Source organism: Macrobrachium nipponense, chromosome 45 (assembly GCF_015104395.2).
Source record: "Macrobrachium nipponense isolate FS-2020 chromosome 45, ASM1510439v2, whole genome shotgun sequence".
NCBI classification, from domain to species: Eukaryota; Metazoa; Arthropoda; class Malacostraca; order Decapoda; family Palaemonidae; genus Macrobrachium; species Macrobrachium nipponense.
The window spans coordinates 1,485,542-1,500,363 of NC_061105.1; the positions used below are offsets into that span (position 1 = coordinate 1,485,542).

General features: G+C 33.7%; 1 protein-coding gene across 13 annotated transcripts in view; it reads right to left on the reverse strand.

Moving 5' to 3' along the window:
- Nucleotides 1–14,822, reverse strand: part of LOC135214262 (protein lap4-like) — a 225,576-nt gene that overhangs the window by 178,150 nt on the left and 32,604 nt on the right. For 12 of the 13 annotated variants that reach the window (XR_010314317.1, XM_064248366.1, XM_064248365.1 and 9 more), the window contains 4 exons: nucleotides 8,262–8,381; nucleotides 8,010–8,129; nucleotides 2,695–2,775; nucleotides 2,169–2,372 (listed from right to left, as the gene is read on the reverse strand). Coding sequence is in view for 12 of the 13 variants with exons in the window: in XM_064248366.1 (XP_064104436.1) it covers nucleotides 2,169–2,372; nucleotides 2,695–2,775; nucleotides 8,010–8,129; nucleotides 8,262–8,381 (525 nt within the window). In the remaining variant the exon portion in view is untranslated. The remainder of the gene's footprint in view (nucleotides 1–2,168; nucleotides 2,373–2,694; nucleotides 2,776–8,009; nucleotides 8,130–8,261; nucleotides 8,382–14,822) is intronic. The other variant, XM_064248363.1, reaches the window with a different exon arrangement.

The window sequence follows — 14,822 nt, forward strand, 5'->3', positions numbered from 1 at the left end:
CTCATGTAGAATACAACAAAAAATAACCCATGGTTGTAACTTCTATCAATTTTGAAATATTTTCATATAAATAATGATAAGTGCCATAATTTCAACCTTCAGTCAACTTTGACTCGACCGAAATGGTAAAAAAACGCAATTGTAAGCTAAAACTATTACATTCTAGTAATATTCAATCATTTACCTTTATTTTGCAACAAATTGGAAGTCTCTAGCACAATATTTCGATTTATGGTGAAATTATGAAATAACCTTTTCCTTACGTCCGCGCGGTAACTATTCCGAAAAAATCATAAATTTTTTCGTCCGATTGTCGTAATATTTCCACCCTTTTAAATTAGCCGTTACATAAAGTTTTATATATATATGGTTGTAGCTTTTATCAGTTTTGAAATATTTTTATATAAATAACGATAAATAGAAAAAATTTGTCCCTCGGTCAACTTTAACTCGACCGAAATGGTAGAAAACTGCAATTGTAAGCTACAACACTTACAGTCTAGTAATATTCAATGAATTAACTTCATTTTGCAACAAACGGGAAGTCTCTAGCACAATATATCGATTTATGGTGAATATTTGAAATTTTTTTTTTTATGTCCGCGCGTTACAAATTCATGCTTCATTTTGTGATATTTTCTATGTTGCCTTGGTTGTTTTACAATGTGTTATATACCAAAATGATCGCAATTTAGTGTACAATACAATGAAAAAAATTAACTCGTTAGCTTTAACCGTTTTGCTCACAGCACGATTTGTATACAATTATATATGAATTTTTTTTTTGCGCTGTCATATATCCCAATAATTATATATGATAATTATATTTTTTTCATTTCTGATGGCTGCATACTAAACTTCAGGCAATGACAAAAAAAGGAGCCAAAAATGAACTCGTAATCTTGAAAACTAAGCGTGCTGTGATTTAAAAAAAAAAACATTTTATCCGCTTCGGCGCTCACTCGTGAACGCCACCGGCATACAGGAGACAATTTTTTAAATACCGCTTCGGCGTTTAAGGGTTAAAACTTTGAAACATATTTATGGGAAATCTCAACAAGATTCATCAGAGTGCTCTCTTCAAATGGACATCTGCAGAGGCCTCTGGCATATATGGGTTATTCCTGTTCTGGTGTATGTCATTTTGTTGAATGTCAAGACTACCAACGTACTCTTCTCAGTAGCAGGGCCCAGCACTTTGGGTGATGGATGCAATGCTCCAAGTCTAGACCTTTAAGACAAGTGTTTTTACAGGCCCTTGCCTCCTTTAAGCATGTCAGTATGCTTCATACAATTGTTTGGGAAGTTTCTCTTCTTTACCACTGGTCTACTGTCCAACTATCATATACTTCACATTTTATTCAAGACAAGGTCTTCAGAGAAGTGGTTCGAATGTAGATTCGTTTGCTATTCCTGCTTTATCTCCTGAAACGGACAATCTGCTTTGTCCAGTTAGATCCACTAGATTGAGGCCACCTTCTCACCTAATCCTTTATATTAGATGCAGAAATTTTCCAGTCTCAAAGAATACTACGTATTCCATACTGGGTCCATCACTTGATCTCTCATGCTTACCTGGATGTTTTGCAGATGGCAGAAGACTTTTACCCATCACATGGAATAATAACATTATGATTAACAAATTACTGTAGTCTTAAGTTTGCAAAACAGGTCATAATGCAGAGAGGGCCATGAGGCATAAAACTGTGTGAATAACACATGCTCATTCTGAGGAGAGCTAAGTGTTATAACATACATGGTTTGTAATGAGGAATATCATGCCCTCCTGTGGTTTTCCAGTTTTTACTTCACTCAACAAATTCACCGGTGAATAGAATTTGTTTGAAAGAATTTTCAAGAGACAATATTCTAAAGTGTACCCTATTACTAAAAGACCTAAAGACTACTGCACTTATACTTCACATCAAGGGATGGGCTAGGCTACTTCAGTTTTTCTTTACTTTTGAATCCTAACTGCAAGGTCGTAACATAAATCTAATTCCCTAAAAATCCAATTGCTAGTATCTTGTTACAGAAATTTCATCAATGTGTGCAAATGAAATAGTGTACTGTGTATACAATTATACATACTTTAATTATTTGCCTACTAAAACTATTGTATGTACATATCAGATATCAAAAATTAAATTTCCTTACGGACACCTTACCTGAGCAATAATGGACGCAACCTTCTCTAAATCGGCATTCTTTGTTGAAGGGCTGATTCTTTTGTTCTTCAAGTGATGAGGAGTGTCGCGTCTGAATAGACGACTCGGTCGATTCTGGTCATCTACTTCTTCCACTACCTCCTCACCTCCTCCTTCTGCATTTTCACATTCCAGTGAAAAGCCTACATGCTTTTCACCTTCAAGCTGAAACAAAGAATCGAGAGAAAAATTGAATTCACGAGTTCAAAAGTTCAAGATGTAAATATATGGCTTAAATCATACAATGTTCCTACAGATATCAAGGCTGTCTCTAATGAAATTTTCAGAGTGCAGTATCACTGACTTGCAAGTACAACCATGTGTGAATACAGTATCTGTATTTCCTAATGAAAGTGACTGTAAACCCGAAACGGTGCAATTTTTATTACAGTATGCATGAAGATTAGTGTTCAGGAAAATGACAAATTTTTAATCAATTTTCCTCAGTATCATTATCATTATTTCTTACAAGCTGATGATCCTTTACCTGGCTGTTGTCAAAAGCGCTCGAATCTCCAGACTGATTCAAGTAGTGAACTTCAGGTGGTTCCGCCTCTAGGCGAACTTCCTAAGGTTACAGAAGAGTAAGGAATGGGATAGGATTTCAGCAATTAACTCTTAAGGAGGTTATCTACTACTTATGACTCTTGTTATCATTTCTATTATAACCTATTTGTTACTAGTACTACTCTTACACAATGGCTTGACCAACCACTTTGAAGAATTGCTTATTATATATAATTATTTTTTTGATTACTGTTAAAAGAATACTTAATATTCAGTGGGAGAACAACTATATAGAATACAGCAAAAACCATCTTTTTAAGATTCAACAGAGTTATCATTGAACTAACAGAAGGACTGTTTACCTCCCAAGGAATGAAGGAATTAAAAGTCTTTTATCTACGGGCTTCAGTGTTCAATTAAATCAACAAAAACTGATGATGCAGAGCATCTACCACATGCTTTTTCCATTAACTACAACAATCTGCTCCAACTACCTATAGTACATTTTTTTTCTTCTAAACTAAACTATCATTCCATTCAGATAATAGAAAAAAAAGTTAGGTACAATATTAACGGTGATATATCATAATTTGTCTTAAACTATCAACATCTTTACTTTTAATGGGAGAAAATATTAGTTGCCAATTAAAAAAAAAAAGTTCTTGAGTTTTATAAAAAAAAGATGGTTTTTCTTTGTCCATACAGTATATCTATAAGCCTCACAGAATGAGCAGTTCACTCAAATAATACAAACACAGAATGAACTCCCAACATGTTTCAAAACATAGAGAATTTCTTGTCTCAACCATAACAAGAGTCTAAACCACACAAATCTGGTTTTATTAGTACCAAACACTACAATACCTTGCATCTCTTCTATGTAACATTCTTTTCATGAAACTATCTCTACTTTAATCCAGTGACTTAGCATCAAAATTATCTGCATTTTCCTTCTATGTCGATCAGTCACTACGACAGTATATTTAAACATGCCTTGTAACTCAAATCACATGACACCAATTTGAGCAACACCACACCCGCATTTGAAAGTCAAATGAATGAAATTTTTTAGGTATAGTATTTTAAGATCAGGAACAACTAGAAAAAATCTTAAGAGAATGTCATAAAATAATAAAAAAATAAAAATAAAAAATAATTATGAAGGGGATTTCTCTCTTAGAAGTAGCCTTGATTTCTTTAAAATGCTTGGCCAGTTTCGTGGCAGTCTCGTAATTACTATATACAATTGGCATATTGAAACACTAGCCTCATCCGCATTACGAAATTTTAATTTTTCTTACCCATGAATACAAAGATGCTTTCATTATATATCCAGTTCTGTCTTGACTTCTTTCTCCTCCTTGAACAGACTTAGGAATTTTACATAAAAATTTCACTAATCCATTATTTTTCCAATCTTGTGACATGACCAGACTATCTCCAACTAGCCTGACCCCCTTTTCTTTCATGTTCACCTTTACATACCTCCTTTCAGTGAAAGAGCTGATTCATCTCAACCTCCCTAAGCTAATAATCCATCACTTTTTGAGAAATAAAGTGTTGAGCAGGCATTTGCAAGATATGAGGTGTTCAATACCCACTTGCTGCTTCCCCTATCTACCCAGCTGTAAATGAGCACTTGGGCTAAGCTATGAGGAGCTGATCTACCTACTTCACAATCCCATGGTAATGTACACATATCCCCATACAAGACATTTTACAAATGCTATTTAGTGGTATGAATCTGACAGACTGTGTTACATCCATAGCTTGACTGAATTCTTAACACTATAAATATGCTCTTTTTTTTTTGAGGTTTATGTTACAAAAAAACATTTTTGCTTTGCAAAATGGCTACAGCAAGTGTACTATGATAAAATACTACATTGAAAAAATTTAATTTTCCAGTGCAATAAGCATTCTTTAAGCAATAAATTCTCCTTCCAAATATTTCCTTTATTGTCAAAATGTTGGGGAAATAGATTAGGGCTCAAAACCCCTAATAGAATCTGCCATTTTGATCCTGTATCCACTTGGATTTTTACTAAGCCACTGGATTATTAATCAAAATGCACTTCAACTACACACTGCAAAGTCATCTGAATTGCTAAGGTTATGAGAAAGTGAAAAATACTGTACTACTCAACATTTCTGAGTCATGATTACTGGAATAGTCAACAGAGATATTGCAACTAATCAAGATTTTATTCAAATTTGTTTTCATAAAATATCAGTGATTATTTGTGAATATTTCAGCAAATATAAAAAAAAAGTTCTTATAAAAGATCATGCCTCATTCAACTTCTGTTTAGTTTTGTCAACAAGAAGAGTCTTAAATTTTGTGTAATATCACAGATGATTTAATATAACTGCAATGGTATAATGATTCATATAATTTTGCAGTAAGCTTCAAAACATTTCACAACAGTTTCATCACCAAAAAAGCTTGCTAATAAAAACAAAGCAACATTAAAGTTGAAACTTTTACACAAGAAATCTGAAATGATATAAGACCAAGTAATCATGACCAAAGTACTATATGCTATGAAACATATCAAACAATGCAATAATACAACAGGCAATATCATTATCATCTTCCTTTCAAGAATGTTACCAACTCCATACTTACTTTCATAAAAATTTAAATGAAAACAGTGAAAGAAACAAATACATATAGGCAGGCCCCAGTTATCGGGGGTGGGGGGTTCCGTTCCGACAGCTTAACCTCTTCATTACCGAAAGTTTGTTTGGAGGTACCTGGGTACACCACTGAAGTCTACTATACCGCACCGGGTGCATAAAGGTGGTACGCATAGTACCACCAAAACTCCTCTTTTCAGATAGGGACTTCCAATCATTCTGTAATTTCGGTTTGAAGAGTTTGGAGCAAAATAAACAGTATGACACGATGCCAGACGTATGATGAACCCCAAAAAATAGTATTATTACTGCTTATAGTCGTGTGTAGGTGACAGATGAACTGCGTCTCAACAAAAAATCTCAAAACCAGACAAGCGTAAACATGTAATAACTTCTACCAAGTAAAAAAACCAGTTGTATCATCATTTACTGTATTTATTTATTTATTCACTTATTACATTTTTACAAATAAAAGAATATGAACACCAGATAAATGAAGGTAGAAATAAAGCCTTATAGTAACTTTATATATAAAAAACCAAACCAGAGAAAAAGCAAAAAAGCGATTTTTTCTGAGGACAAGAAACTTGAAAAATTAGTTTAGATACCCCTAATGCCCCTAAAGTTGTTTTCTGTGATGAAACTAATCTTAGAAACACGTAGGGAGAAAATGACATCGCCCAATTTTTGAAAGATATACTATAAATTTGCGATTTCCATATTTATTGGCGGGGCTTTCGCTTTAGTTTTTGCTCTTTTTTTTTTTGTTATTACGTGCTTATTTACTGTTCTATTTTGATAATACTTTATGTGCATGTTCCAGGTGCAATATACCAACATTCTGTAAGACCGAATTTCTATTCAAGACCGTAGTTTTCTCATCGACCACCAGTGTCCCTTGTACAAGGGACACTTGAGTTTCACATTTTTTTTCATAAAATCATTTATTTTCCCTGTAGGATGATAAAACTAACAGAGAATATGCGTTATTATAGTGCTAATAATACCTGATAATTTCATTAGCCTGTCTTGATTAGTGTATTTTTGGCAAATATTTTTACGATGGGCACCCCTCCAAACTCGAGTCACTACCGAGAGATTCAGTTCGGCAGCGAACACAATGTTTACATTCTGCTCACCCACCCGGTAAAGAAGGGGTTAATGATAAGCGAAAATCGCCAATAACCAAAAATCTGCAATTTTCGGTGCTAATGCTAATCGGCGCTGATAACTGGATTTTTGCACCGATAACTGATTATTGGCGGCTCTCTCAGGTGTGTATTTGTGCCAACACTATTATTGGTGACAATAACCATAAATCAGCGCATTTTAGCACCGCAAATTGCCAATTTTTGTAAATTTTCAGCGCCAGACAAACCCAGATCACCGATAACCTGGACTGCCTGTACCTTCCACATTCTAAAAATTACCTTTACTCTCATTCACTGACTTTATTTGAAAATCCTCCATGAAATTTTGACCAAATTAATTGGACTTACATTAATTTCTATAGTTTTCTATTTGCATACAAGTAAGTTAGGAGTCACAGGATTGAATTCTTGAATTAATATAGCAAGAATACTCAAATACACACAAACACTATAATTTGGTGTATAAAGAATTCCTTACCATATGAGCCAAAAATTAAAGGATTAGCAATACGGACCATGTAAATGTACTGAACTTAATAAACTAATGCATATACTAAAATGCACAATATGATGAGCCTCCATCAGTACAATGCAGAGGCTTCTCACGATAAACTCTATCATGAATGAACTATGTAGTTTTACCAGGTTATTCATTAGCAAAATTGTTACTTCACTGCTGACAGCCATTAGTAAACTGCTTGACTCACCACATGGTAATATGTATACGCAAGGGTAAGAGGAACTTTGTTTTCTAAAGGACAGAAAGCAAATAGCCATTTCCCTGCCATGTATGTATCTTACAAAAAAATTCATTGCCAATACAATATGACAAATTTTTTAATCAATTTTATAGTTTTCATAGCTAACAAACCTGAGGTCTTAACAATAGAATAATTTTGCAGGAAACACGGAAGTAAATGATAATCCTAGTCAGTAGTATATTTCACTTCAGTAATCTCATCCCATAATACTTAAACTAATAAAAATAAATTTTGAGATGATTCAGAATACTTTTCTAATTTCTAATCCATTCAAACATCCACATTCCCAAAATACTGATGCCAAATCCCTTATTCATCAAACTATTCATCCCGTTCAGCTTCATAAAAATATTTTCATCACAGTCTTATACTTTAACCCTGAGTTCAAAATTGGAAAATAAATCATTATGAAACTCCTTATGTAATAAAGTAGGACATACGTAGGTCTATAAATGCTAAAAAATGACAAATTTGTAACTAATTTGTATTTTCCATAACTAACAAACCTTCGGTCTTAACATTAGGATTAACTAGCGCCAAGCTGGAAACAGGTAGAATTAAAATTAAACTTGTGCGATCCAGGGACTATTGGCATCTAAATGATTTCTACAAATTGACAAAAGTCTGAAAGGGAATTTACAAATACTTAAGTGAGGATAAAATGGCAGTAAAATTCATTTTTTGTCCTGAACAAGATAACGGTTTCATCAATGATGCCTCCTCAGGCTGCACGCACACTTTACCTGCTGCATTTTTGATGGAGGTTCTACATTAGCTGTCACCTCCATCTCTTCCTGCCTGGCTTGGCCAGACACTGGCGAAGGCGGACTCTCTCTCTTTGGTCTGAAAACTTCTCCTTTATCCTGATTTATCAATGAAAGAACCATATTAACTTGAAATTTGCAAAAAAATAAACTTTCATTATATGGCAGCAATCATAAAACAAAAAATTACACATATTTGGTTAATAAAAAAAAATATATTAATAAGCTTACCATGAGTTCACCAGCAGGGAGAAGAGGTCCATCACTCGTTTTAGTTCCCTTACTAAACAGTTTTTCTGCCCTTGCTTTAAGATCTCGTGGATGTGGTGTGTTTTGGCGTACGAAGTTACTCTGAGAATTAAAAACAAAGTTAGTTTTACAGCATTTGGAATGGCATAAATTTTACTGTTAGACACCACAGATACAGTAGTTATCTTACAAAATTTAGTGTTAGAGGATTGTTTGTATGGAAGAATACCTTTCTTATAAAGAAGGGGTCTTAAACCGCAACAATATTTGAGATAACACTACTAAACTTGCTTATATTGATAACTGTCCCAATGCACTACCCTACACTTATCAATTAAGGGCAAGCACCATAAAATGAATGACTTGCAATATGCTATGAATTTTTCATCTTCAAATTCAATGCAATCCAAGATAGAACTGTATGGTTGTGTTAAAAGATTCTGACAGTTTATTATACATGTTCTACAAGACTAAAGAAGGAAAACGCCAACTCACAACTACAATCCAGTAATAAGGTCCTATATGTGGATTGGGGCTGATATGAACCTCACAACCTATTTCCACTTTTGAGCACATGAAGCTCAATGCTAAAGAGCAAAGCCCAAGTGTGGAAATGGTAGCAAGTTCAAATCCCAACCTAAGGCAGACAAAAATCTCTATGCTAGATATGCAAAATGAAAAGGGGGTTGGTTACTGCGATATTTATGTAATTATGTACAAGCAAACATACAACGCATACCAATATACCTATAAACATATGTACACATGTCAAAAAGAACATTAGTTTAAATAGAAATACAGGATAACATATTAAAAATTATATATATGTATGTATATGCATATATATATATATATATATATATATATCCTATATATATATATATATATATATATATATATATATATATATATATGTAAGTATGTATATAATGTATAACTTTCCGATCATCAGGGTTAGTTACCTATAAAAATTTAATAAAGTGGTAAAATAACCATACTGACTAACTCAATAAAAAAGTATATCAAAACAACCATAGCTGATGAACAACTTCAAAATACATAATGATACCAAGTAAAAGTATACAATATACAAAATAAAAGACAGTAAACAAATTGGGGACATAAAAAAGTAAAATAATTGGACATAAAAAATAAAATAACTGAAAATTCAAATTCAAAATGGGCAATGATTAAGTGAGTGAAATTTATAAACTAAAGACAAATCATTTGTATAATATTTGACAAATAAAATATACAAAATACTCATATGCATCTAAATTAAAGGTCAAGCCTTGTGAATTTCCTTGAAAAGCCAAACTTACTAATTCATGTCTATTTGGGGGAAAAACAAGAAATCTCCTAATCTGCTGAGAGTATATTCTTAATGATGATCTAAGGGGTCCACAATAATAAGAAATGTTGCGTGTTTGTGTATAATTTTAAAACTCCTCACTAAAAGCTTTTGAACCCTTCCCTGGGTTCATCTTTAGTCCAAATGAACAATTAGGCATACCAAGTACTGAGGTGAATTTAAAAATAAACAAACAAGAGTCGTTGAGATTTGTTGACAATGGTCGTTAGCTCATTTAAGGACCAGGTGATGAAGAAAGAGGGCAGTTAACTCCAACTAGGTGATTTCCTCTCCCCTATCAATCCTTCTGGCTGCAATTACAGCCAGAAGGATTGATAGGGGAGAGGAAATCACCTAGTTGGAGTTAACTGCCCTCTTTCTTCATCACCTGGTCCTTAAACGAGCAAACAACCGGTGTCAACAATCCTCAGTGATTCTTGTTTATTTTTAAATTCACCTCAGTACATGGTGTGCCTAATTGTTCATTTGGACTGAAGATGAACCCAGGGAAGGGTTCGAAAGCTTTTTGTGAAGAGTTTTAAAATTATACACGAACACGCAACATTTTTTATTATTGTGGACCCCTTAGAACATTCATGTCTATGTTAAAAGATATCTGCATAAGTAAGCTGAGAGCAAAGACCAGAAGTAAAAGTGGGTGAGATGGTGAGTGGTTAAAAAATAGGCAATGTACAAATACACTTTGGTAGTTTGAGTAAAGGTGATTGCTGTTTTATATGGGGGGGGGGGACTCTAAAAACAGGTGGTCAGGTAATAGTATTTGTTTTGTGTGTGACCTAGGAATTTAAACCACTACATGATAGTGACTGGGCTTGGCATGAAATCTGTTACTGTTTTTTTTTCTTTTCAGCTCAAAGATAAGCCTGTGCAATCGATGACACTCCTAAGATAGTTGATGTGAACCTTAATGACTATTAATCAGTAGTTAACTTTTAAAATTTCATTTTCTATCATTTTTATAGATAAACAACCCAATGATGCAAACAGTAGTGAATTCACGAAATATCAGTTCTGTCTGTATATAATATCAAGGAATCATAAAATCTGCAATTTTACCCCATCATCTGGCTATCCTGTTCCTCCTTATAAGTGAAGTGTTCATACGCGGAACAAACTTTTGGTCTTAAAAATAGGATATTTCCAAGCGCAGCTGGAGTTTTCTAAAACCAAAAATATAAGCACACACACATATACACATGTGTACATATAAAAAACACATATACAAACATACATACACACATATATGTATATATATATAGATATATATATATCTATATATATATATATTATACATATAATTAATATATATATATATATATATAGCAATTTATGCAATCTAATGAAGTAAATGGCATTATTTGCAGAGTCTATCTTTTATTTAGACTTTGATTCAGCAGATTCTTCTTTTTCTCTTCAGGTATCCTTCTTATACTTCTTAAAGTTGACAGACTGTTTCTTTGCCTAATAGCAGCACCTTCAGGATTAAACTACAACCTGCCATAAATGTTTTTAATACGAGATGTTTGTAGAATCTGTTTCCCAAAAACTGTGTTGCACCCAAAATCCTTTGAAAAAAAAAAAATTGATAACCTCAACATGTTAAAGAAGGTGTGCCTTCATCCTCTGGGTTTTCAACTGATATCTACTTTATTCATTTTACATGTATAAATAAAGGTTTTTGCCACGAAGGAAAATATGGAATTTGGCACTTTCCACCCACGGAAGTTAAATACAACCTTCCTAGCTGGAATATGCCATCAATAACTTCAGAGAGAGATTATGCATATGCACAAGGCCATTGATAGTTCCTATCCATTATTGGAGCAATGCCTGTAACTGCTTTCACATCACCTTCAACTGTGGGTGCCACCGCCATCCATACAAATTTATCATATTTAATGACCTATAATACCTTCTTGGAGATGGGTACAAATAAAAGCAACTTTGCACCCCGTTATACTTTGACAGCACTCTTCATAGCTTGTCTGTACTGTACCACAAACACCAAGTACGTACAAAGATAATTTTTGCCTATTCAAGAAAGCCAGAGACCATCAATCACTCATAATGCATGATTTATTCATTAGGAGCATAGAAATAATGCTAGGCCTAACCAGCAACCTTCCTCTGCTATCTCTTCAAAAATGAAACAACTACACCAAATCGAATGTTAAAAATGAAATGTCTGATCATTTTTAAAAATGTTCTCAAGCAAGGTACCACTATAACAAATTTTATCTCAAAAGCTATAACTCAAATGAAAAGGTAATGAGACAAAACTTTTATACAGTGCTGTAAATATGAATACTTCCATGGTTCCCTCTCCCATACATACTTTACATTCTACTCCCGAAAATCTTGTCAGATCATAGTTACACTGCCAGATAATACCCAAAATTAACTTCACATTACTAAAGAGACTAACAAATGAACGAATAACTAAATGGAAAATCTCATCCCTTGCTCCCACAAAACAAAGGGCATATGTCACTTTAGTGGCTGAGTCAGGAATTGACGAAAATTTAACATGGCTTCATCAAAAGTGAGTGTTTGAAAATTTGACTTAAAAGAAACCAAGAAAAATCTCCTCTTAAGCCATAAAGCTCAATAAATTCAAAAAAAGGCTCTAAAAATGACAGAGTAACAAAGTATTATGGCTACTTTGCTGATGTGCTTTTATGATTACCACCTAACACCAATTTTTCCCTTGGTTCACGTTTCTCAAGACAATAGCACTGCCCTGGTGTCAATACTTATACTAACATGATGCACTATTTCAATTTCAGGTCACTTAGAAAACTAAGCAAAAACTTATAACTTATAAGTATTTACATATTTACAAACTCAGGATGCAAAAGCTAAATATTTAATGGTGAGTGCAAGATTTCAACAATTCATATATTCAAGCTAGGCAGTTCTAAATTCAGTTTAAGTATCCAATACCAAACACATACTCACATACTGACCTGATATCCCTCAGATCTTGGGATGTTACAAAATTTTTATATCTTTGTATCAGCAAAAGTTTATAAAGGGCTAATACAGTAACCAAAAATGAGATGACAGAATCTATGCATAGCTGATGAGAATAATGTAATAAGTACAACCAAATATTGAAATTTTCTCAACATAACACCAGGGCAGAAAAGACAGCACTCAAGATTGTCCTTATTTAACCTAAAATTTGTGTTGGTTGGACACTTTAATTATGAATGAAAAACCAAGTATGTAAATATATTCACATTTGGACAGATGCATTTGCTGCTCACGATAATTAAGAGTGGATACTGTTTCACTGAAAAATTACCACTCAAAAAACAAATATAAATATAAAATATCAACTCTGGAAGAAAAATATATAAAACTAAATACGTACCATGCTTCAAAAGCAAGCATGGATTATTCTAGTCTTTCAGCATTCCTAATACATAAAAATCAATGGACAACATTCAACAATCCATAATATAAAAAACCTTTGTTAACAATTAAAACATGTAAATGTTCTCTGAAAACTCTACTTGAGCATACGGATGAATAAATATGTGGCTTATAACTTAGCGACTTTGTGTGAAATTTGACCTGTAGCATTTACAACAACCTCCCTCTACTCAGAATGCAATCTTCAATCTAGGAAATCTGGCAGTTTCAAGATCCTGGCCTGATGATAATGCACATTTTATGGCTGTTAATTGTGACTTCAAGCAAGCTACCAAATGATATCTCATTGTTCTCACAACTACTCTTGAATTTCAAAGATACATAAAAAAAGAGAGAGTAATAATAGGCAATGGAAAAAGTACAAGTCTTACAATGGATAATCCACAACCTAGTTATAAATTTATATTCTTTATCCAACCTGTCTGCAGGGTGGCAAGTCATATGCATAAGCATGCATTAAGTCCCTTGACATGGTCAGAAGCATAGTCAAAGTTGATCACCAATCCTTTTGGAGAAGGAAATTTTTTTTAGTTAAGTAATGGTAATTTGAAATACTAGTTGCTTAAGGCACATTATACAGTCTCTCGATACACCAACTTAATGAGCCTTCTTCACTTCCTATGACTTGAAAATATTGTCTAGGGAACCAGACACCTTATGCAGTGGCAACCTAAAGTTCTAATCTCCTAATCTGTTCAGTTATGCATCTTCAACAGGCTGAGGTTCTCATCTCTAAAACATGCAGATATATCATGTTCTTTATTTGGCAATTTTTTTTAAGATCTAATTAAAAGCCATGAAATATCCTTAACATTGAACAACAAAACAATTCAATAACCTTTGAATCAAGAGGAGCTCAAACACCTGGGCAAGCTCTGTCAACAATGATAACTAAATGATAGCCCCTAAATGATCTATCCATTTCAAGATCTGCAAACAATCTTCTGCATTTGGTCAAAATAAATGTCTTAAAAAATGATCAAGGGCCTAGTTCCTGAGGTGAGACTTTTCCTGACAAGGTTGCCAATCTAAAGCAGGTGGTACTAACAATTAAAAACCTCACAAAACATTCCTTTCTGGGAGAACCTGCTGATTCTGTCTTTATGAGCTGAAAACAAGAAGGCTCTAAATCAAATGTTACACAAAGTACTGTCAGGTATTTAGAATCACTTAGTACAGCATTTAGAGCAGGTTGGTGTGAGACTGGCCAATCAAGATTAGCTGTGCTCAACTCGTAACTCCATGTGACTGCACCTACTATTGAACCTTTCTTGATGTCTGACAAGTTTAAAATATCATCTAATGCTTTGCGGGAAGAAAACAATCGCAATGCTAGTAGTGTTGCAAGGCCAAAAAGACTATCCTGTGGAATGCCAGCCTACCAATCTTCTTTTCCAGCTAAATAAAAAATAGCTTAAAAAATTATCTCAATATATTTTCTCTTCAATGTGTGGTAAACTCCTACTACCTACTGTCCTTCATCTCCTATTTCAATCATCTTTTTATTTTAATTTGCTCTATACACATCTAAGGTGGGTATTTGAGCTTTAACTTTTGCCCTTATTGAGTAGTTTAACTTTTACCCTACTAACCTGTGCAACCCAGACAACCACTTCATTTTTTGGTAAACTATTTGTGTCAGACCCACCATGACAGCACGGCCCTAGAAGAACTGGAGTTGGTTGAAAACCAGAAAATTCAAGTGCAAATAGTACCTTCTTACCTGTTGGTGT